We start from the raw sequence: 23,339 nt of genomic DNA, 5'->3' as shown, positions 1-23,339 counted from the left end.
GCTGATATTTATGTAGCAACATCTCATCTGCACCTACATATAGAGGATATGTCTCACAGTTGATACAATATTCCAGAGTTTGTGTTTCTTTTAACAATTTCCTTGATAGAGGGTTGCTGCTTACAAGCAAGCTATTAAACCAAGCATTCCTAAGGTAAAGTTGAAATAATCACTTTGAAAGATTTTTACGACATCATGATTTGGTTGTCAGATATGGAATACATGTGTCACAGATGACCAGGGATATATTCCAATTGTTGTAGTAAAATCCTGTTCTCTTTTCCTCGTTTGATTGTAAAACCACCTAATGAGACTTATCACCCTTTGTACTCATCATGAGATACACAATGTTTGCCACATGTGGAGCAGGATCTGCTTACCCTTCTGCAGCACAATATATAACCCCTGGATTTTGGTAGGGTTTGTACTCAGTCTTTAGTTTTCCATTTAAGTGTTTCATAGACTGTTGTTTGTTGTTTTGTTGATTTTTGTTTTTTGCCATGGTATTGACAGTTTCTCTAATTTTTGTGCTATTTTCACATTTCTTGATTGGTGTGAGAAAAACATTTCTCCTCACTAGTGAAATTTTGTTCTCGGCAAATGATTGGTCGAAATTTAATTATGACGTCAAATTTTCTTTGTTTTTTTCTTAATTTCCTATTGTGACGTCATGAAAAAGGCGACCATGCCTGATGACGTCACATATAATTTTTTTAAAGAACACAACTTTCTGCAAATCTTTGAAATGGAAAGATAAAGATCATTAGAGAAACAGATTCCACCACTATAACTCGTGTATTACGATATTTCTCAACTCTCAACAGTTAAGTTTTAATTATTTAAAAAGCTCGGCAAGCCTCACGCTTTAAATATTAAAATTTAACTGTCTCGAGTGGAGAAATATCGTAACACACTTATTGCAGTGTTGAAATCTATATTTCTCTTTAACTTATGACTTAATGAATGTGCCTTTGGTACCTTTTGTCTCTTTTTTACAACAAAATGGTATTATTATAAACAAGGTGAAACTGCAACACCATTGAATCCAATTCCAGAAAAGTTGGTTATAGGAATGACCGAAAATAAAAATAATGTATAATGCAACAAGCTTACAACTTGGAGAACATTTTATTTGTAAAAATCCTCTCAACTCAAAACTGAAAATGAACAAACATTAAATACTCCATTTTAAATATTGAACACTTTAGCAAAGAACAAAACAGCTGTTATTGATTTTCAAGTTATATTTCAGAAACTAAATCCTCAATATTCTAAATGCAATACTTGTTCATAGTCAAAATTATGCACCAATCATAGAAAAGTTATCAAAATCTAAGTAATATCATATATTTTAAATATTAAATAATTTCTAGTTGACATTTGATATGGTTTACTTATTTACTGATAGTAAATTTCACATTGGAAAAAAAACATAATATATATAAAATAATGAATTTTATTAAAAGGATTATAAGAAAAAAAAAGGAAGAAATTTCATATTTCAAGAACTCTATTAACTTATTTTATAGAAAAAAATTTGGTGCACAAATCTATTTTGCCAAAAGACATAATTGATTTTTGTATATATTTTATTTTTCAATGCTGCCACCTGCTACTTGTCATAAGCAATATATCCATATTCCAAAGCAATTATGGTAGTTTTGTTTAAAATTTGTAAAAAAAAACAATAAAAATATCAGTTTTATTTTATCAATGTGAAAGTTCATCACATCTGCATTGTTTTGTCACTTCTTTCCACCAAGAGCCTGGCCTTTGTCTCTTCCACGAAGCTTCATACCTTAAAAAAAACAGAAAGATGATTATAATCCTATCACAGTCTTGAAAAATTACAATAATCATAAATCATTCACATTTGGTCTTTAAGTATAAAGGTCATCATTGATAGCAGTCATTCTGGATAGAGGAGCATAATTGATTTAAGTTTTATGAAGCAAAAGATTATGATTCAATCTGTCCAAAGGTTTTAGTGTGAACTGCCCACCTGATCACCAGGCATAATGAGTGAATATAAACTATACATTTATTTCCCATGCGGGAGGGAGATATGAAGATTTGTTCACCCAAGAATATTTATATTTCACGAGGGCTCTGCCCGGTGGAAATATGATTTTTCGAGGGTGAGCAAATCTTCATATCTCCCGAGGCAAAGGGAAACGAATGTTTTATTCCACTGCCTATGCTTTGTTTACTATCAATACATTAAATATTATTTTGCATACATTTTTTTTCTTATCCGCTTGTTTTTGTAAGTCAAACTAAACATGACATACCCATTGATAAACAGTAAGGATCAAAATTTAATTATAAGTCTTTTTGTTTTATCGTCTGAAATAAATTTGAACATAATAATGATTTTTGCTATCGCTATTTTAAGAAGAATAAGAAGCTCAAAACGTTATGTACATTAACCGCGCGTAACGTCGCACGAAGTAATCCCGACATTTCAGAGGGGAATATGATCCTCAGAATGGAATATGAAGATTTGTCCAATAACAAGTGGGATAGTCTCAACCAATCAAATATTGATTAAACTATCAATATGTTTAAACAGTGGAATAATATAAATTGTGTGTGTCTGAAGCTCTTTTCTGGATTTACCATTATCAGGAACACTCAAATCCAACCATTTGAAAACCAAGGATGTATAAAACCTAAACAGTGTAGATTGCACTTTGTAAATACAGCTGTTTCAAAAACCACACCTCTTTTGGGGAGATATATAATATTCATAGATATTTTGTTTTGTTTACGTACTGGTTCCCAGATATGATCTATATGTTTCATCTCATAGAGAGATAACTTGGGAATGTTATCAGTATAAAATAAACTGCTTCGCTGAGCGCAGCTGGATATGCCCGCAGAGGTCCAACCCTGAACAGTTGGGGCAATAATGGACACAATATTCAAGCTTGATACAGGTCTGAATTTGGATTGTAATTAAATATTTGATATATTATAGGTTTCTGAATAAATGTAGTCAAAGAACTTAAAATTGGTTATATGAAAGATTTCTTGCTGTTGTGCAATACACTGTGCTGTTGCGCAATACTTAGTAAATCTGTTGTCAGACTATAAACAAATAAAATCATATAACTCGGAAACGTAAAATCGAAAATTTATAAAAATCAAAAGGGAGCTTACAAAAATAGATATTAACAATTTACCAAAGTCTCATAAAAAATGCTGAAAGCATTTTTGAGATATTGTCCGAAAACTGGAAAATCCCTCTTTTTGTAATGAATAAAACCCCATAAATCGGAAACGTATAGTCTGAAATTTATAAAAAAATCAAAAGGGAGCTCATGTGGATAGAAATAAACAATTCACCAAAGTTTCTTGCAAATTGGTGAAATTGTTTTTGAGTTATTGTCTGAAAACTGGAAAATCCCCCCTTTTTTAATGAATATAACCCCAAACCTCGGAAACAGTAACACCGAAATTTATAAAAAATGAAAGGGAGGTCAGGTCAATAGATATGAACAATTCACAAAAGTTTCATGCAAATTGGTGAAATTGTTTTTGAGTTATTGTCTGAAAACTGGAAAATCCTCCCTTTTTTAATGAATAAAATCCCAAAACTCATAAAATTCCAGCAAGAATTGTACACGTAAGAGCACTAACAAGACCGGATGGAAGGTCAGACAGACGCCTAGTATTTCCATGTCCCCCGCAACGCATTGCAAAGGGGACAACAAGCAGAACTGTGAGCTATTGCACACCATACCCCTGCTTCAAGTATTCAGTAAACAGGAATTTGAAGAAACACATTATTTGTTCACATGAAGCCTGATAGCAAATTTCAGGAAGCTCTTATTTGTAGTTCCTGGAAAAATGTGAAGAAAATTTCATACATAGCCAGTATGTGTTGGAATAATATATAAATATCCAGTAAACAGGAAGTTGATGAGCGTTGAATCAGAATCCACTTCAAATTGCATAACATGAATCCTGATAACAAATTTCAGGCAGCTATAATATGTTCCTGAAAAAATGTGATGGAAATTAAATGGGACGGATGGACAATTGGATGGGCGGACAGACAGGGGTTAAACAATATACACCCTTACATTCAGAGCGGGGTATAAAAAAGAGCTCGAGCAATAATAAAATAGTGTTTCCTGTTTTACTTTAAAGATTAAATTTGGCTGGACATATTAACTGGACTCATCTTGAATAATTTATAGTTCAATATGATCCAGGTTCTGCTTGGGCCTTCATTAGCATTAATGGAACACACACTGACAAACAATAATTCCAGTATGTTTTTGCTAAGACCTGATCATTGACATAGAACTCACCAAAAGTTATTCATGTACAAACCGCCTTTTAATTAAAGGTTTTACAAAAGGTATCAAACAGGGCTAACACTACTTCAAAATCATAGGGAGAAGTGATATCTCTCTTTGAATCTGGTAGGGAGAAGTGGTGAGATTTGAAAGAGAAGTGCTTGTTCATTTGCGGCGCTACAATGTTTGGTTTTTACTATAATATAAAGGGCCATATGTATCCTTTTTTTTCATATAGGTGTTAAATTCATACCCGAGTCAATTTAAGTAACAGTTATTTCAGTTTATGTCTCCAATAGTCATTTATAGTTGCATAATTATATTAATCATCTTGTCAGAATCTACCAACTAAATATCTAGCACTTAAAAGAACTTTTTTATATCAAAAAGGAAAAGAAAATATCATATATTAATTAAAATGCAATTAAAAAACTATTCTGTTTATCATCTTAATGAAATTCACTGTTTCTCATTAAAAAGATATATAAATTTAACCAAGGATTTGTATAGTAAGAAAAGTTAAGAAACAATGCATTTGCATGGAAATATATACATTTAGCAAGGAGATTAATGTGTGTGGAATGCCTAATTTCCACTTTTTGGGTCATTATTCTTTTGTCAGCTCTTCAATTCAGGCGTCTGTAGTTATTATAGTAAGAATACAGATTTTGGTCATAGCTGGTCTGCTTCCAATAAAATCTTTTTCCGATCCGTGGTTTCGTACAAATATTTCAATGGCGGATGAAGAAAATTTACGAAAATAAACAAAGTTTGACAAGCGATTCGGAAAGGAATATGACGCTTTTACTACAATCAATGGATCAAACATTAACTAAAGGCAATTTTGATCATTTTCTAATGAAGTAACAAACTTATTTTACCGAAAATCAGAATGTTTTGATATACGATCTCGAGTAACAAGTACAGGATGTGAAAGAAAATACTTTTTAATTTAAGTTGTTTCTTTGAAATTACATACGACCAACCCATAAAGTCAATACTTTCACAACTTTTTACAACAAAGAAATAAGTTGTTTATGTTTTTGAATTTCTTCACTTTTAAATGAAAAATATGCTGTTTCATTGACTTGGTAAGAAGGGAAAATTGCCGATGACGAAAGCGACTGCAAGCGACTATTGTGAACACCATGGCGACTAGATTTCGCTTTTGATGGTTGGGCAAAGAGTAGTGACGGACGGGAAAGCGCCTTTTTCACCCTAATCGCCTGCTAGCGTGAGCCCTGGTACCAATGCTAATACAACTGCATACCAAATATCATTTACCTACCACTTGTGGTTCCCCATAAACCGACCTAATCACAAACTAATACATGAAAACTCAGCAAAATTTTCAAAGTCAATAGACCATGACTGAGAAGGCGGGGCAGGGCCAAATAATTGCCATGGAAATGAGATGTGCCAATACTAATACAACTGCATACTAAATACTATTGACTTATCATAAGTAGTTCCCTTTAAACAAACCTAAACACAAACTAATACATGAAAACTAAGCAAAAGTTTCAAAGTCAATAGACCATGACTGAGGGGATGGGCCAAATAATCACCAAGGAAATGAGATATGCCAATGCTTATACAACTGCATACCAATTATCATTAACTTACCACTAGTGGTTCCCCATAAACTGACCTAATCACAAACTAATACATGAAAACTAAGCAAACATTTCAAAGTCAATGGACCATGACTGATGGGGCAGGGCCAAATAATCTCCATGGAAATGAGATATGCCAATGCTTATACAACTGCATACCAATTATCATTAACTTACCACTAGTGGTTCCCCATTAACTGACCTAATCACAAACTAATACATGAAAACTAAGCAAAAATTTCAAAGTCAATAGACCATAACTCAGGGGTGGGGCCAAATAATCTCCATGGTAATGAGATGTGCCAATACTAATACAACTGCATACCAAATATCTTTAACTTACCACTAGTGGTTCACCATAAACTAGACCTAATCACAAACTAATATATTGTTGACGCTGACGCCCCTGGAAACAGCATACCTATGTCTCGCTTTTTGACTCCGTCAAGCGAGACAAAAAATACATTAAAAATCTTACCAAGTTGTCTTTCGAGTTTATTCATAATTTGCTGGTTTGGAATTGCCTTTCCAGATTCATATTCATTAATTATTTGTTGTTTCTCATTTATTTTCTACAATGAAAAAACATATAAGTGTAATTCATTTTACAAAATGTACATAAAAATACGTTAATATAAGTGTTTGCTGCTTGCAAGAGTAACAGAAAAGTAAATAAATTGGGAATGTGTCCATGGGATACAGATGATGCCCCTTCTTGCATATAACATTATAAAGGGATATAACTAAAGAACTGTAAAAGTAATGCAACCCAAATTTGTACTTGATCTGAGTTTTGTGGTAATAGGTATTGTGCATTAGTTTCATAACATTTGGTTGAGGCAAAAGTAGAGAACAGAAATGAAAAATTAAGCAATTTTTCCATTTGTAAAGGGGCATAACTCTAGAATGGAAAAAGTGACGCCACCAAAATTGGATCTGTGTTTTGTGATAATAAGCATTGTGTATAAGTTTCATAACATTTGGCTGAGGCAAACTAAAGTTAGAGAACGGAAACGAAAAATTCAGCAATTTTTCCATTTGTAAAGGGGCATAACTCTAGAACAGTAAAAGTGACGCCACCAAAATTCAAACTTGACCTGTGTTATGTGGTTATAAGCATTGTGTATAAGTTTCATAACATTTGGTGGAGGCAAACTTAAGTGAGAGAACAGTAACAAAATAAAATGCTTCGCTGGGGCACAGCTTGATACGACCGCAGAGGTCGAACCCTGAACAGTTGGGGCAAGTATGGACACAACATTCAAGCTTGATACAGCTCTGAATTTGGATTGTTATTAAATATTTGACACAGCATAGGTTTCTGACACAGAAAGAATGTGGTCTAAGAACTTGAATTTTTTTAATTTACCTATTATGGTCCAATGTCCAAAATCAAAATACATGGTTAGATTCAGCATATCAAAGAACCCCATATATTCAATTTTTGTTAAAATCAAACAAAGTTTAATTTTGGACCCCAACTTGGACAAACTTGAAAACTGGGCCCATAATCAACAAGAGTGCACACGCTGAAATGTCTCGCCTTCTTTACTAATCATTGATATTATGTTGATAGTCCTAAATATAAAGCTTTATTACAACTGTCACATAAACTTAACATTAACCAAGTAAACTAAACATTGACCAATGAACCATGAAAATGAGGTCAAGGTCAGATGAACCATGCTAGGCAGGCATGTACAGCTACCAATTCTTCCATACAACAAATATAATTGACCTATTGCTTATAGTTTAAGAAAAACAGACCAAAACACAAAAACTTAACACTGAGCAATGAACCTTGAAAATGAGGTCAAGGTCAAATAAAACCTGTGTGACTGCCAAATAGATCATAAAATATTTCCATACACCAAATATAGTTGAACTATTGCATATAGTATAAGAAAAAAGGACCAAAACTAAAAAAACTTAACTTTGACCACTGAACCATGAAAATGAGGTCAAGGTCAGATGACACCTGCCCGCTAGACATGTACACCTTACAATCATTCCATACACCAAATATAGTAGACCTATGGCATACAGTATAAGAAAAACAAACCAAAACACAAAAAATCAACTATAACCACTGAACCATGAAAATGAGGTCAAGGTCAGATGACACCTGCCAGTTGGACATGTACACCTTACAGTCCTTCCATACACCGAATATACTAGACCTATTGCTTATAGTATCTGAGATATGGACTTGACCACCAAAACTTAACCTTGTTCACTGATCCATGAAATGAGGTCGAGGTCAAGTGAAAACTGTCTGACGGGCATGAGGACCTTGCAAGGTACGCACATACCAAATATAGTTGAACTATTGCATATAGTATAAGAAAAAAGGACCAAAACTCAAAAAACTTAACTTTGACCACTGAACCATGAAAATGAGGTCAAGGTCAGATGACACCTGCCCGCTAGACATGTACACCTTACAATCATTCCATACACCAAATATAGTAGACCTATGGCATACAGTATAAGAAAAACAAACCAAAACACAAAAAATCAACTATAACCACTGAACCATGAAAATGAGGTCAAGGTCAGATGACACCTGCCAGTTGGACATGTACACCTTACAGTCCTTCCATACACCGAATATACTAGACCTATTGCTTATAGTATCTGAGATATGGACTTGACCACCAAAACTTAACCTTGTTCACTGATCCATGAAATGAGGTCGAGGTCAAGTGAAAACTGTCTGACGGGCATGAGGACCTTGCAAGGTACGCACATACCAAATATAGTTGAACTATTGCATATAGTACTAGAAAAAAAGACCAAAACTCAAAAACTTAACTTTGACCACTGAACCATGAAAATGGGGTCAAGGTCAGATGACACCTGCCCGCTAGACATGTACACCTTACAATCATTCCATACACCAAATATAGTAGACCTATGGCATACAGTATAAGAAAAACAGACCAAAACACAAAAACTTAACTATAACCACTGAACCATGAAAATGAGGTCAAGGTCGGATGACACCTGCCAGTTGGACATGTACACCTTACAGTCCTTCCATACACCGAATATACTAGACCTATTGCTTATAGTATCTGAGATATGGACTTGACCACCAAAACTTAACCTTGTTCACTGATCCATGAAATGAGGTCGAGGTCAAGTGAAAACTGTCTGACAGGCATGAGGACCTTGCAAGGTACGCACATACCAAATATAGTTATCCTATTACTTATAATAAGAGAGAATCTAACATTACAAAAAATCTTAACTTTTTTTTCAACTAGTCACTGAACCATGAAAATGAGGTCAAGGACATTGGACATGTGACTGACGGAAACTTCGTAACATGAGGCATCCATATACAAAGTATGAAGCATCCAGACCTTCCACCTTCTAAAATATAAAGCTTTTAAGAAGTTAGCTAACGCCGCCGCCGCCGCCGCCGGATCACTATCCCTATGTCGAGCTTTCTGCGACAAAAGTCGCAGGCTCGACAAAAATCTAAACACATGTTTAGATTCAGCATATCAAAGAACCCCAAGAATTCAATTTTTGCTAAAATCAAACTAAGTTTAATTTTGGACCCTTTGGACCTTAATGTAGACCAATTTAAAAAACGGGACTTAAAATTAAAAATCTAAATACACGGTTAGATTTGGAATATCAAAGAACCCCAATGCAATAATTCAATTTTTGATGAAATCAAACAAAGTTTAATTTTGGACCCTTTTGACCTCAATATGAACCAATTTGATAGCGGGGCCCACAAATAAAAATTCTAAATTCATGGTTAGATTCAGCATATCAAAGAACCCCATATATTCAATTTTTGTTGAAATCAAAAAAAGTTTAATTTTGGACCCCAACTTGGACCAACTTGAAAACTGGGCCCATAATCAAAAATCTAAACACATGTTTAGATTCAGCATATCAAAGAACCCCAAGAATTCAATTTTTGTTAAAATCAAACTAAGTTTAATTTTGGACCCTTTGGACCTCAATGAAGACCAATTTAAAAAACGGGACCCAAATTAAAAATCTAAAAACACGGTTAGATTTGGCATATCAAAGAACCCCAATAATTCAATTTTCGATGAAATCAAACAAAGTTTAATTTTGGACCCTTTTGACCTCAATATGAACCAATTTGATAGCGGGGCCTACAAATAAAAAATCTAAATACATGGTTAGATTCAGCATATCAAAGAACCTCATATATTCAATTTTTGTTGAAATCAAACAAAGTTTAATTTTGGACCCCAATTTGGACCAACTTGAAAACTGGGCCCATAATCAAAAATCTAAATACATGTTTAGATTCAGCATATCAAAGAACCCCATATATTCAATTTTTGTTGAAATCAAACAAAGTTTAAATACTGGACCCTATCTTGGACCAACTTGAAAACTGGGCCCATAATCAAAAATCTAAACACATGTTTAGATTCAGCAAATCAAAGAACCCCAAGAATTCAATTTTTGTTAAAATCAAACTAAGTTTAATTTTGGACCCTTTGGACCTCAATGTAGACCAATTTAAAAAACAGGACCCAAAATTAAAAACCTAAATACACGGTTAGATTTGGAATATCAAAGAACCCCAATAATTCAATTTTAGATGAAATCAAACAAAGTTTAATTTTGGACCCTTTTGACCTCAATATGAACCAATTAGATAACGGGGTCCACAAATAAAAAATCTAAATACATGGTTAGATTCAGCATATCAAAGAACCCCATATATTCAATTTTTGTTGAAATCAAACAAAGTTTAATTTTGGACCCCAATTTGGACCAACTTGAAAACTGGGCCAAAAATCAAAAATCTAAATACATGTTTAGATTCAGCATATCAAAGAACCTCATATATTCAATTTTTGCTAAAATCAAACAAAGTTTAATTTTGGACCCTTTGGACATTAATGTAGACCAATTTGAAAACTGGACCCAAAATTAAAAATCTAAATACACTGTTAGATTCGGCATAACAAATAAATAAATGTGATCAAAGATTTTACAAATCTAATGCGCCATACTGTGCAATTAAAGATTACTTCTTGAAATTTTTCAATATTTGAAATTTGAAAAAAAAATAATATTTGAAGAATAATTCTTTTTAATTTCTGAAATCTGAAATGAGAAAAAATTGGCCCCCCACAATTTCTTTTTATCCCCCCCCCTTTTTCCCCCAAAAAAATTCTTTCCCTCAAGATATGGTCATAATCTCAATTCAAATTTCCAATGGAGTTGGCAACCATAATTACCCATTTAAATTTACCATAGTGCTAACTTAATCTATTTTATAATAGAATTAATAAAAATATAGTGTCAAATCTTTCATATGGATTTTTTTGTAAAAAAAAAAGATGAAAACATTTGCAGATATTTTTACTGGTCTTCCTTTATAAATATGCATTTCTTTAAACATAATTTAAAAGCAGTGTAAGGGAAGTAACCAAAACGTTGTATTTGGATTACCTCCCTTACACTGTTTTAGATTATCTTTATTGTTCATTAACCATTACTTTATACATAATTTAAAAGCAGTGTAAGGGAGATAATTTCAATGATGTATTTGATTTATCTCCCTTACACTGCTTTAAATTATGTTTTGTACTAAAGTATTTGTCCATTAACCAGGACAACCTTGTTTTTCCCCCTTTTTTGCCCCTAATTCCTAAACGGTTTGAGCCATAACCCCCCAAAGCAAATCCTAACCATCCCTTTGTGGTATGGAAACTTGTAGTATAATTTCAGAGAGATCCATACACCGTTCCACAGTTATTGTCTGGAAACTAGAAAATGCTCATTTTTGGCCCCTTTTTGGCCCCTAATTCCTTAACTGTTGGTACCATAACCCCCAAAATCAATCTCAACCTTCCTTTTGTGGTATTTAACCTTATGGTCAAATTTCAAAAAGATCCATTCACTTAAACTAAAGTTAGAGTGCGAAAACCAATATGTATTCGGACGACGACGCCGGACGACGACGACGACGCCAACGTCATACCAATATACGACCACAAAATTTTTTTGCGGTCGTATAAAAATTCAGCAATTTTTCTATTTGTAAAGGGGCATAACTCTAGAACGGTAAAAGTGACGCCACCAAAATTGGATCTGTGTTTTGTGATAATAAGCATTGTGTATAAGTTTCATAACATTTGGTGGAGGCAAACTAAAGTTAGAGAACGGAAACCAATTTTGGGACGTACGTACGGACAAGGGTAAACTTAATGCCCCCTCCGCTACGGCGGGGGCATAAAAAAGAGTGGAAATAGAATTCTGTCAGTCTCAAATCAGGTAAGAAGATGTATCCAGGTGAGGTGCATTTTTCTTGAGGACTTGTACCAGATACTTTACTGAAGAGGTTGCAAAAATCAAGGTCATTACTGTCGACATTTCAAGCTCATCATAATGGCATACTGTTGAAATTCCACCCACTTAAATTTGAGCTATTCAGTATTTAAAAATTGACAGTTGAAGAAATCAAAATATAAAGCTCTTCTGAATTTTATTTCACTAACAGGGGCAAAAATTATTTTGTAGCTTTAGTTATCATCACATCAAATCTGATAGCACAAAACTTTCTGCAATCATTTTTAACAGGATAAAAAAAAAATTCCACAATATGTGTATTTTGTTGTTTTGAAAGATTGTGTTAAGACCGCAATGAAAAAACTTTGTAAGGGTTCCGCGGAACCCAGTGTCTCGCCTACTTTTGCTGTTAGTCGCAGGCTCAACAAAAATGGGGAAATAATTATTAATAATTTTCCTCTAGATACTATCTTTTGAATGTAAGAAGCTTCTGTTCAAGTTTGGTAAGAATCCAGGATGGTTTATGAATCTAATAAATGTTTTAAAAACTTTAACTGCAGACTGTATGTAATGTTAACTGGAAGAAAAACTAAGTCCATTTATAAGTAATATATGGAAAAACAGGAAATTTTTTTTTACAAAATTTCCTTCTAGATACTAGCTTTTGATCATAAACAAGCTTGTGTCCAAGTTTGGTACAAATCCAGGATAGTTTAAGAAAGTTATTAAAATTTTGAAAACTTTAACCACAGAGTGAATGTAATGTTAACTGGCAGAAAAACTAAGTCCATTTATGAGTAAAATACGGAAAAACAGGATTTTTTTTTTTACAAAATTTACTTCTGGATACTATCATATGATCGTGAAGAAGCTTCTGTCCAAGCTTGGTAGAAATCCAGGATAGTTTAAGAAAGTTATTAAAATTTGAAAAACTGAGTGAATATTTGTGGACGCCGCCGATGACGATGACGACAGAATGTAGGATCGCTATGTCTCGCTTTTGCGACAAAAGTCGCAGCTCAACAAAAAGCATCCAAATTGGATAAAAATTAAAGTTCTATGTATCATATCATTGAAAAGTACCATTTTCAAAACCTTTGGCTTTTTACCATGTATGATTCAGAAAGAAAACCTTCAACAAATTTAACTGGAAAACACGGGTATAAATTAAACCGAAAAACAAGCAAAATATTGCATCAAACTCTCATGAAAAATAAATCCAGTTCATGATCATTTAAACTAGTGAAAGCACCATTCTGAACATATTTAGTTCTTAATCAGAAATGCATGAGACAAGAATCTCCATTTTTGATAAAATTTTACAAGGAAAATTAAAAAATACATGAAATATGTAAAATGTAAAATATCTGGGGATGTGTAGTTAAAATTAAACAAAAAAGTTTAATTATCCAACAGATTATAGTTTCCAATTTTCTACAGATGGACAAAAGGCAGAATCTAATTTCCAATTTTCTACAGATGGACAAAAGACAGAATCTAATTTCCAATTTTCTACAGATGGACAAAAGACAGAATCTAATTTCCAATTTTCTACAGATGGACAAAAGCATATCATTATATTACCACTAAATTTTACAGTCATATTAAAACTTACTTTTTCAGCATCTTTTTTTATTTACTTTAACAATGTTCTCATTTAACAAAAAAATCTTTTTTTACTTAGTACACTGTATTTTACTTGTAGTACACTTGTTATAAACAGTGCTTATTTCTTACAGTGGCCAATTCTTTTTGGGTCCATCCCTTTGCCTGTCGTCCCTGCATAATAAGTTTGGCCACATCCAAACTAACTGTATCATGATGTAGTTCCTCAGTCTCTCTGTCAAGTTTGGCTGTGTTTTTACTACTTGAGTGTTGTTTGTTTCCACCTCCATCAACTATCAAAAACAATGGTACATGTATCCAGATAAATTTCATGTATATTAATGATGACTAGATACAGTATTATATATACAACTTTAATAATAAGTTAAATGTCCAATTTAGCATGATACCACCAAAGCAGACCACTATAAAGTGAACCATCTTTGGAAACATTTTCATATAAAACATGTAAAATAATTGGTCTCTATTTAAGGTTTAACCAATAACTTTTAATTTTAATTTCATAATGATCCTCTACATATTTTCTAATTCCCTTATTTATTTGATCAATTTCTGATTAAGAAAAGTACCTGTCTCAAATGAACAATATCCTTTGCCTACAATTATTTTTAAAGGGGGGGCTTGTGGAGCTGAAGCATCTTTATACTCAATATGTTAAACATGTTTAATGCTCGGTGTTGAAGACCGTACTTTGACCTATAATGGTTTACTTTTATAAATTTTTACTTGGAGAGTTGTCTCATTGGCACTCATACCACATCTTCTTCTATCTAATTAATGTATTGTTTGACTTTAACCACAAGTCAAACTGTTATTTCAATGTTCATTTAATTGAACAAACTCTTTCATACTGTCATGTTGATATCTTAACAACTTTACAATAAACTACCTAAACTGTGACCAAAATCTTGGCCATCATCACTGAATTATGAAAATATGATCTTGAAATTCATCTACCTGTTTGTACAGATACTCATATCGTCTTCTCTGAAGAAATAGATAACGGCTGGTAAAAAAGTCATTAAAGATACAAGGCTTATAACTTGGTATGCCAGACACGCATTTCATCTACATTAAGACTCATCAGTGGCCCTAAAGCAAAACAGTTGCAATAACTTTCAATCTACATTGAAAATGTGTCAACTTACATTTTTTAGTTGTTTCTACATCAGCACCTGATCTCTGAGCAGCATTGATAGCCTAAAAAACAAAAACAACCATAATATTAATTTCATATTACTGTAAATTCAGAAATTATTGCGTGCATTTATTATTGCGATTTTGTCATTTTAGACTAAAATGCGATTTAAATTTTTGCGATAATGAGAAAAATCCTGTTTAATTCATATAAACAATTTCAAAATGCGACTTTAAATTATTGCGATTATCACCCTGTCGCATTTTTCACAATAATAAAAACATCGCAATAATTTCTGAATTTACAGTATACAAAATTAGAGGACATCCAACATCATCATATCCATCATCCATCTAAGTTTAGGTTTTCAATATCTGTTTTCCATCCAATATTCATATATTGAGTAGGAGAAAGAATGATAATACACTTTTTCTACCCTATTTTTGAAACCTAGTAAATATTTAAAAACATGTTAATCTACATTTATCAGTCAGTGATCATGAGTATAAACCATCCTCCAGGTGATCCAAAGAAATTATTTGGACAGACATTTGTAATACATTGAAAATTTTTGCTATTGCTTTCAGATATCAAGCGTGCTGGCATTTAAGGAAATTATCATGATTATAAAAACTACCTATTTTGACAATTATCGAAAATTACATTGTTGTTTCTTGATTTTATGTATAAATTCCTTTGTGGAACCATAGTGTGCAGTCAAGAAACAACAAAACAATTTTCATGATGCTCTATTAAAGCTTTTTACAATATCTTTTTAGCTTGTGAATTATATTATGGTAGCTACATGTACCATGACTGTGATATTTGATGTTCTTATGTCCCTACTATAAAGAACAAACAATCAAACACAGAACAATATTTTAAGAACTGTTTTCTTTATTCTGAATCAAACAAATCTTGACAATAAAATTGAGAATGGAAATGGGGAATGTGTCAAAGAGACAACAACCCGACCATAGAACAGACAACAGTAGAAGGTCACCAACAGGTCTTCAATGCAGCGAGAAATTCACGCACCCAGAGGCTACCTTCAGCTGGCCCCTAAACAAATATATATACTAGTTCAGTGATAATGAACGCCATACTAAACTCCAAATTGTACACAAGAAACTAAAATTAAAAATAATACAAGACTAACAAAGGCTAGAGGCTCCTAACTTGGGACAGGCGCAAAAATGCGGCGGGGTTAAACATGTTTATGAGATCTCAACCCTCCCCCTATACCTCTAGCCAATGTAGAAAAGTAAACGCATAACAATACGCAAGTTCTAAGTTTGCTGAACATATTTGCTATCTATTATCATTTACAAAATAATAGGCAGATACACTACACATGCTAAAAATTGGTAAAATCATCATGAAAGAGCAAGAACTCCAATAATGAGTTGACTGATAATTTCAGCACTGTTGACTTATTTGTAGATCTTGTCTTGCTGATCCTTTTTTCTTTTTTAAATTGTCTATTAATATCTTTTATAGTTTTCAAGAGAACAGTCAAAAACACAAAAATTGGTAAAAACCGTCATTACAGAGCAATAACTCCAATAACAAGTCGACTAAAGAATTCACTAATGTAAACTTATTTGTAGATCTTGGCCCGCTGAACATTTTTGCTTTGAAAATTTCTATCTATCTACTGCAGTTTTCAAGATATAAGACAAAACCACAAAAAATTGGTAGTAATCGTCATTAAACAGTGATGCAACTAATCGTCCGACCTGTCGGACCTGGGGGACAGAATTTTAGAGGGTCCGGCAAATGACGTCTTTGTGTCAGACCCAATGACCGGCAAATATTTTTACTGTTTGGGGCCGTCAAAATTGAAATTTCTGTTGGTTCTTGTAACCTTGGCTTCCAAATTAATAATGTAGTTGAAAGGCATTGAAAACCGAAAGTTCTTTATTGCCGGTAATAGGTAAACGTGCTGATGTAAACATATTTTGATCTTCTTTGCGTTTATCCAATTAGCGTAAGTCATGTGATCATAATTATTTTCGTATTTCTCGGGATTTATTATTACACATAGCAATGAAAACGAAAGTAAATTTCCGGTAAAAATATTGAGTAGAAGCATGTTTTCAGCTTCTTTTTGATAGCTTAGGGATAATTCTGATGATTACAAGACTCAGCAAGTGTTATCAGACGCATTCCTCGGACGCACGGTTCATGCAATGGCGCGTCCAGACAGAAAACCATGCGTCCATGGCGCGAATAAGTCGCCATAACGAGAACATTGTTAGTATGAAAAAACGCATTTCGTCTCCATATGACACATCAGTGGTGCATGAACAGTTGGAACAATAGATGGCCAAATCAATTATGTAGTTGACAAGCACTGAAAACCAAAAGTTCTATTAAGGGACAACTAATGTCGTAATGACCAGATTTAAGTAAATTATAAAATTAAACAAAAAACAAGTATTATTTTAGTTTTCTAAGAGTGTTTTTTTCTTCATTTTAGTTAATGTATGAACATATTTATTCGTTTTGACGTTCAAATGTAGCTTGCCACTGTCTTTGTTTTTGATCTAATTGTTCTTATGCCAATTATTGGCGCAAGAACAATAGATTATCTTGTGTCAAAGTACTCCTGTGAGGAATAACTCTTTGGTCATCATTTATGTATTAATATATTGAATAAACTACAATGTTTATGAATATGAATCACAGATTACAATAATATATAACAAAATAAAAATTAATTATTCAAAAGCGTCTCATTTTATTTTTGAGTGAAAATATAGGTCTGGCAAAAATTTGATGGGTCTGGCAAAACTAACTACCCTGTAGGCCCCAATGTCTGACAGAAAAAAAAAATTGTTTGCATCTCTGATTAAAGGGCAATAATTCTAATGAGGACAGTCGACAGTACTAGTAGTTTCAGAGGAGAAGATTTCTGTAAAAGTTAAAACAGACGAAGGTCGCCAAGTGATGAGAAAAGCTCACTTTGCCTTTTGGCCAGGTGAGCTAACAATGTCTAGGCTGTATAAATTATCAGATTCACAAAATAACTCACCTTGAAAAGTTTTGTTGCTAATCTATATACAAAAATTTCAGGGGAGACAAAATTTTACATTCAAGTCAAGATGGATTACTTTATTTACGAATGTAGCTGAGAAAGTCAATCCCTTTTGGCATAATGTCCTAATTACTTTTTCAAAGTTGCAAAATAAGTTGAAAGTTGAAAACAATACTGATCATGCTGATATTCTGGTCCTTTCCATATGGCTGAACCCAAATATCAAATCAGATTGCAACTTGTAAGATGATTTTGAAGTTCAAATATATTGAAAATTGTGTATTCTTTATTAATGATCTGGTGTCAGATAATAATATGAGGTAGGTGTTACCTGTGAAAGGGGACGGAGTCTGTGTAAATTATTTTTTATATTCAAACATATTTTAACTCCAGAATCTGTTGAAAAAGAAACGGAAATGCAGAAAAGTTTCTCATGTTGGTCCTGTTGTTAGGGATTTTAATTGTGACGTCATTTTCAATGTAAACAAAGAAATGCTATCATCAGGTAACGTTTTTTTTTATATCAAAGAATACTTGTTTTTTGCTCCTTCCTATATTCTACTCAAAGTCTCGTGATGAACGAACGAGAGACTGGAAGAAAGAAAGAGATTTCAGCGCAGATGCGGGAAACTAAAGTCTGAAAAAAAAAAGTTAACGATTTTGAGTTCATTAGACATTAGTAGTTTTTTTTTTTTTTTTTTTTTTTTCTACCTAATTGGGGACTTTGTCCCCATAATATGTTATTTTCATATGAAGAAACTTTTAAAATGTATAATATCAATACTAATTTTGTTGAGTTTTAATATAAGTGCAAATTATTCCAATGCATTTTTGTAAAATAGCAGCACCTGTTTTGAACGAAGTTGGCTTGCTTTTGGTGGTCTTTTACCAATGTAAGTTACTTCACTCCAATCAGCCTCTGCCATTCTTCAGTTGTTGTGTGTATTATTTGGTATAAAAATGAAGTGTATAAGGGTGTCTTAAACTGTTTCAACGCGTCACTAACAAACTGTTGTGAAAGAAAATGTGATTGCAAATATGGCGTGGAATCCTTTTGGTGTTTGTCGTAAAAAACAAATATTATTTCTATTTCTATTTCATTTTGAATACAATTCATTGTGCTTATATTTGATTGTTTTTAAATCCAACAAATGGAATTAATTACTTATATAACATACACACTAATTTTAATTAATTTTTACGACTTCCGGAAATAGCTCTGAAAATCCACAGAAAAGAAAAAAAATTGTCATCGACTCAATCAAAAATCACACACAGTTTTCATACAGACATCCTTTAAATGTAATGAGGTTATTTCAAATAATTTACCAAATTTCAGAACCTTGCGATAGACATTTTAGGTTACTACGTCTATCTTACAACACGAAAGTGAAACCAAAATACATTAGCTTGTGTGGGCCATAATTTTATACTGAATGTATTGCAATAATTTATACATTGTGACTTTGTCCATACAAATCAGGTTGCCAAAGTGTTTATCAGTACATGAGATGTTCTTTCATGTTTACATATAAACTTCTTGAATTAATGCAAGTTAAAATTAGATACGCATAACATGCATAAGGCAGGGAAGCAAAAATACAGTACCATTTAAACGGATCGATTCGAGATCGTTTTTTTTCTGATTTCCGTGTTTTTCGGAGTCACACCGCGTACCACGGATTATACTCCCAATTTCCTCCAAAGACCCCCCGGTGGATCGCTATCCTTGCCGTGGTCGGGGGGCTTGCGTGTCTCAGTGACCCCAAGAGCTATGACAGTTGGAGCTTCGTCTCCTGGTAGGGTTACCCATGCTGGACAGGTCGAAGGGTAGAGACCAGACTAAAGTGATCCGAACATCGTACGAGTTGCCCGATGTTTTGAATAAAATAGGCTCTCCAACCCGTTGGCCGTGGGTTGCTACCCGTGTCGGTGGTTGACGAGATCCTTGCAGATGAGGGCTGTAGCCAGACTCCCTACGGTCAGAAAATACCCGGACGGACGAGACTATAGTTCAATAAGCTGCTTTGGCTCGAATATCATCTAAACGGGAGGTCGGATGGACCCGGTTCGATCAATCGGCTGGTCATGTCGAGCCCTTCAGTTAATCCTCAACAATAAGCTTTCTTGTAACAATTTTCATTATATACACATGTGTTTTAAATTAAGCTATTTATATTTCGGATAACTGAAGAAGGCGATGGCTCATGGGTCAATCAAGTGGTACGCTTTCTATTTCGCTTGATGGATACGCTCTGCTTGAGTATACTATTCTTGGAACATCTGGTGCTTTCCGCAGTGGATCTTGGGTGCTAATTTTGGGGACCAGCTACGTTATACATGTTATACTTGGAGCTCGTTTTCAGCATTAGCACTTGACCCCGGCTCGCCACGGAAACACAGCATCGCCCTTGTAGGCACTCCGAGGTGGGTGGATGACAAGAATGGTGAATCTTTCTCATTTCCTATGGCACAACAAAACCAACCCTCTAAATCAGCTTTAATACATAAAAAAAGAAAATGTGATGATTCAGTGCCCTGTCAGGAAGATGACAGTTGGCCCAGATTTATTGTAATAAAAGGAACAGATGAAAAACCAATTTCTAAAATATCTCCCTTTGTGATTCACAAACAAATTCAAAGCGTTGCTGGTACTGTAAAAAAAGTTTCAAAAATGAGATCAGGCAATTTGTTGGTTGAATGTTCCAACAAAAGTCAATCAACAAATTTGCTTACACTGACAACAATTACAAACTTTCCTGTTTCTGCCTCTCCTCACAACAGTTTGAACAGCTGTAAGGGGATCATTCGAGACAGAAGTCAATACCTTGGTGACCTTACCGTGGAAGAAATCTGTGAGGAACTTTCAAGCCAAGGTGTAACTGATGTTGTTAGATTTCAAATAAAAAAGAATGGAAATATACCTAATCAAATTAAATACATATCTTTTGACATTTAGAACTCCAACTCCTCCTCCATCTATTACTTTAGGTTGCTTCGGAATCAGAGTTGACAGGTTTATCCCTAACCCAATTCGATGCTTCACTTGTCAAAAGTTTGGTCATGGAAGCAAACAATGTCGTGGTACGCAGAGATGCTTCAAGTGTTCTGACGAAGGACACGAGGGAACAACATGTAGCTCTGAATCTTCTAAATGCGTAAACTGTGGTGAATCCCATTTTTCATCATCTAGGGACTGCCCTGTTTACCTTAAAGAAAAAAATATTATCAAAATTAAAACAGAAAGAAACATCAGTTACCCAGAAGCTAAACAGATAGCTTCTGTTTCGAATGATCTCCTTGTTTCGAACAGACCATCGTACGCCAGCAAAGTTGTCCGCTCATTCAGTCACGAGCATACACAAACTCGCATGACCTGGCCAATTGATGCTGAGACATTTACAATGCTGCCTGTTGAAACAGAACCTAACGATAAAATATTAATTCCAAGAAAACCAACACCTTCTAAAACCAGTACTCAGTCAACTCAATCTTCCTTACAGAGCTCAATGTCATCATCTAAAAAAAATGAAAAAAAGAAATCAAATAAAAAAGATACAGTTAAATCAGACAGTTGGGGCAGTGAATCTGTCTGGGATCTTCCCAGTGACATAGATGATTCTTCCATCTCCAATAGTCCTCCTTCATCTGCATCTAATAAAACTAGTTTATCTTCTGCATCCAGTACAAAGTCTTCTAAAGCCCCGTCTCCTCTTCGTTCTCCAGAACAGAAGGATGTCCAAAAGAAGCCAGCAAATACATCCTCTCAGAAGTCTTCTGATTCGAGGTCGCGGGGTAGGGGTCGAGGTGGAGTGAAACAAGCTGGGCATGGTCCTGGAGATCGACGACTCTCCTCACACAACAGATTTTCAACACTTAACGACGAATCAGAAATGGAAATCGAAAGTGTTCCGCCACCCGAAAGATTACAATCACAGGGTGAGCGAAATAAGAATGCTGGCAAACTCGATAGCATTCGCCCGTCTAATAACAAATCATGACTAATATCATCCAATGGAATTGCCGAGGTCTTAAAATAAATCTTCTCGAGTTCAAGCTATACAAAATACTAAAATTAAAAACCCAACAATTCTCAAAATTTTATATGTAATGAGGAATTTAAAAATTCTTCTTAAAGAATTATTATTTCTATGGGTGCCGAGTCATGTTGGAATCCTTGGAAACACAGCTGTAGACCTTGAGGCAAAGAATGCCCTGGGTGACCCTTTATCTAACTGTGATATACCATATACCGATTTTAAATCTAATATTAGAGAATATGTTTTTAATATATTGAAAAATGAATGGAGTAAAAAAGATGGTAATAAATTACATGAAATTAAACCTAATTTATGTAAACATTTCAATATAATTTTATGTGCAGAAAAGATCAGTGTGTTATTTCTAGATGTCGTATTGGTCATACTAGAATAACACACGAATATCTTTTAAAAAATGAAGTAGAACCACAATGTATACCTTGTAACTGCAAGTATACTATTAAACATGTTTTAATCAATTGTATTGACTTTGCTGATATTCGCAAGAAGCATTTCAATGTCAATAATATGTATGATTTATTTAATAATGTTTCATTTACAAATATTGTTTCATTTTTAAAAGAAGTTGGAATATATTCTAAAATATAAAAATGTTATTATATTTAAAACGATTTTAAATTTTATCACGTTATCTTAATGTTCATTTTTATTTGTAAATAATCAATTTGCTTTAATCTAGAATTTTAGTTTATTGAAGGACCTTTTGTCTGATTTTAAGAATATGCTTTAAATTGTAAAAAATATTCGAATTAGCTCTCGCCGCGATATAGCCTTGTTGTGCTAATGCGGCGTAAAGCAACCAACAATCAATCAATCAATCCTCCAAAGATTCTGTCCCAACAACGCGTGGCTGTTAATTGGTTTATTGCCCATCGGATGTCCTAAAAATTAACGACGCATGGTAAACATAATCGGATAAGCCAGATTATTTACCTATGTACATTTAATCGATCTTGATTGCACCTGTGTGCTTTAAAAACACGGTATTAAAATTTTAACAAATGTTTTCCTTTCTTTGACAGATGAAGATGTGACATTATCATTCAGCATAAGATAATTATTCGTATATGTTTTTGCCCCATGTCATTGTCATTTGAAATAAAACGTACAAACGAATAAAAATATGAAGAAAAAACTTATTTTGTATTTCTATTATCATGATTATAGTCCGGTCAGGTCATACTTTGTGTTCTTTCAACAAAGACGATTTTACCCCAATTAGAATCTTTTATAACTTATCAGTAAGCA

At 33.6% G+C, this 23,339-nt stretch overlaps 2 protein-coding genes across 4 annotated transcripts in view; one reads left to right on the top strand and one right to left on the bottom strand.

Moving 5' to 3' along the window:
• Nucleotides 1-1,113: 1,113 nt before the first annotated feature.
• On the bottom strand, nt 1,114-19,088 carry LOC127730086 (endothelial differentiation-related factor 1-like). The gene is made up of 5 exons (XM_052238141.1): nt 18,879-19,088; nt 15,001-15,052; nt 13,964-14,124; nt 6,402-6,495; nt 1,114-1,798 (listed from the first exon to the last, which is right to left on the bottom strand). Exons 1-5 carry the CDS (start codon nt 18,954-18,956, stop codon nt 1,746-1,748), a joined length of 438 nt encoding a protein of 145 aa, XP_052094101.1. The 5' UTR covers nt 18,957-19,088; the 3' UTR covers nt 1,114-1,745.
• Nucleotides 19,089-19,245: 157 nt separating this feature from the next.
• LOC127730077 (large proline-rich protein BAG6-like) overlaps nt 19,246-23,339 on the top strand; it is a 55,830-nt gene continuing 51,736 nt past the window's right edge. For all 3 annotated transcript variants that reach the window (XM_052238125.1, XM_052238126.1, XM_052238124.1), the window contains exon 1: nt 19,246-19,332. The gene's annotated coding sequence lies outside the window, so the exon portion shown is untranslated. The remainder of the gene's footprint in view (nt 19,333-23,339) is intronic.

Source organism: Mytilus californianus, unplaced genomic scaffold, assembly GCF_021869535.1.
Source record: "Mytilus californianus isolate M0D057914Y unplaced genomic scaffold, xbMytCali1.0.p SCAF_2, whole genome shotgun sequence".
Lineage (NCBI taxonomy): Eukaryota > Metazoa > Mollusca > Bivalvia > Mytilida > Mytilidae > Mytilus > Mytilus californianus.
The sequence above is the reverse complement of the archived record's forward strand: the minus strand, read 5'-3'. Positions and strand labels throughout refer to the sequence as shown.

Coding starts and splice junctions, on each gene's coding strand:
- LOC127730086 (XM_052238141.1), bottom strand. CDS start 18,956: ATGGCAGAGGCTGATTGGAGTGAAGTAACTTACATTGGTAAAAGACCA. Junction 15,053..18,878: donor GCCAACTTCGTTCAAAACAG/GTGCTGCTATTT, acceptor TTTGTTTTTTAG/GCTATCAATGCTGCTCAGAG. Junction 1,799..6,401: donor TAAACTCGAAAGACAACTTG/GTAAGATTTTTA, acceptor GTTTTTTTTAAG/GTATGAAGCTTCGTGGAAGA.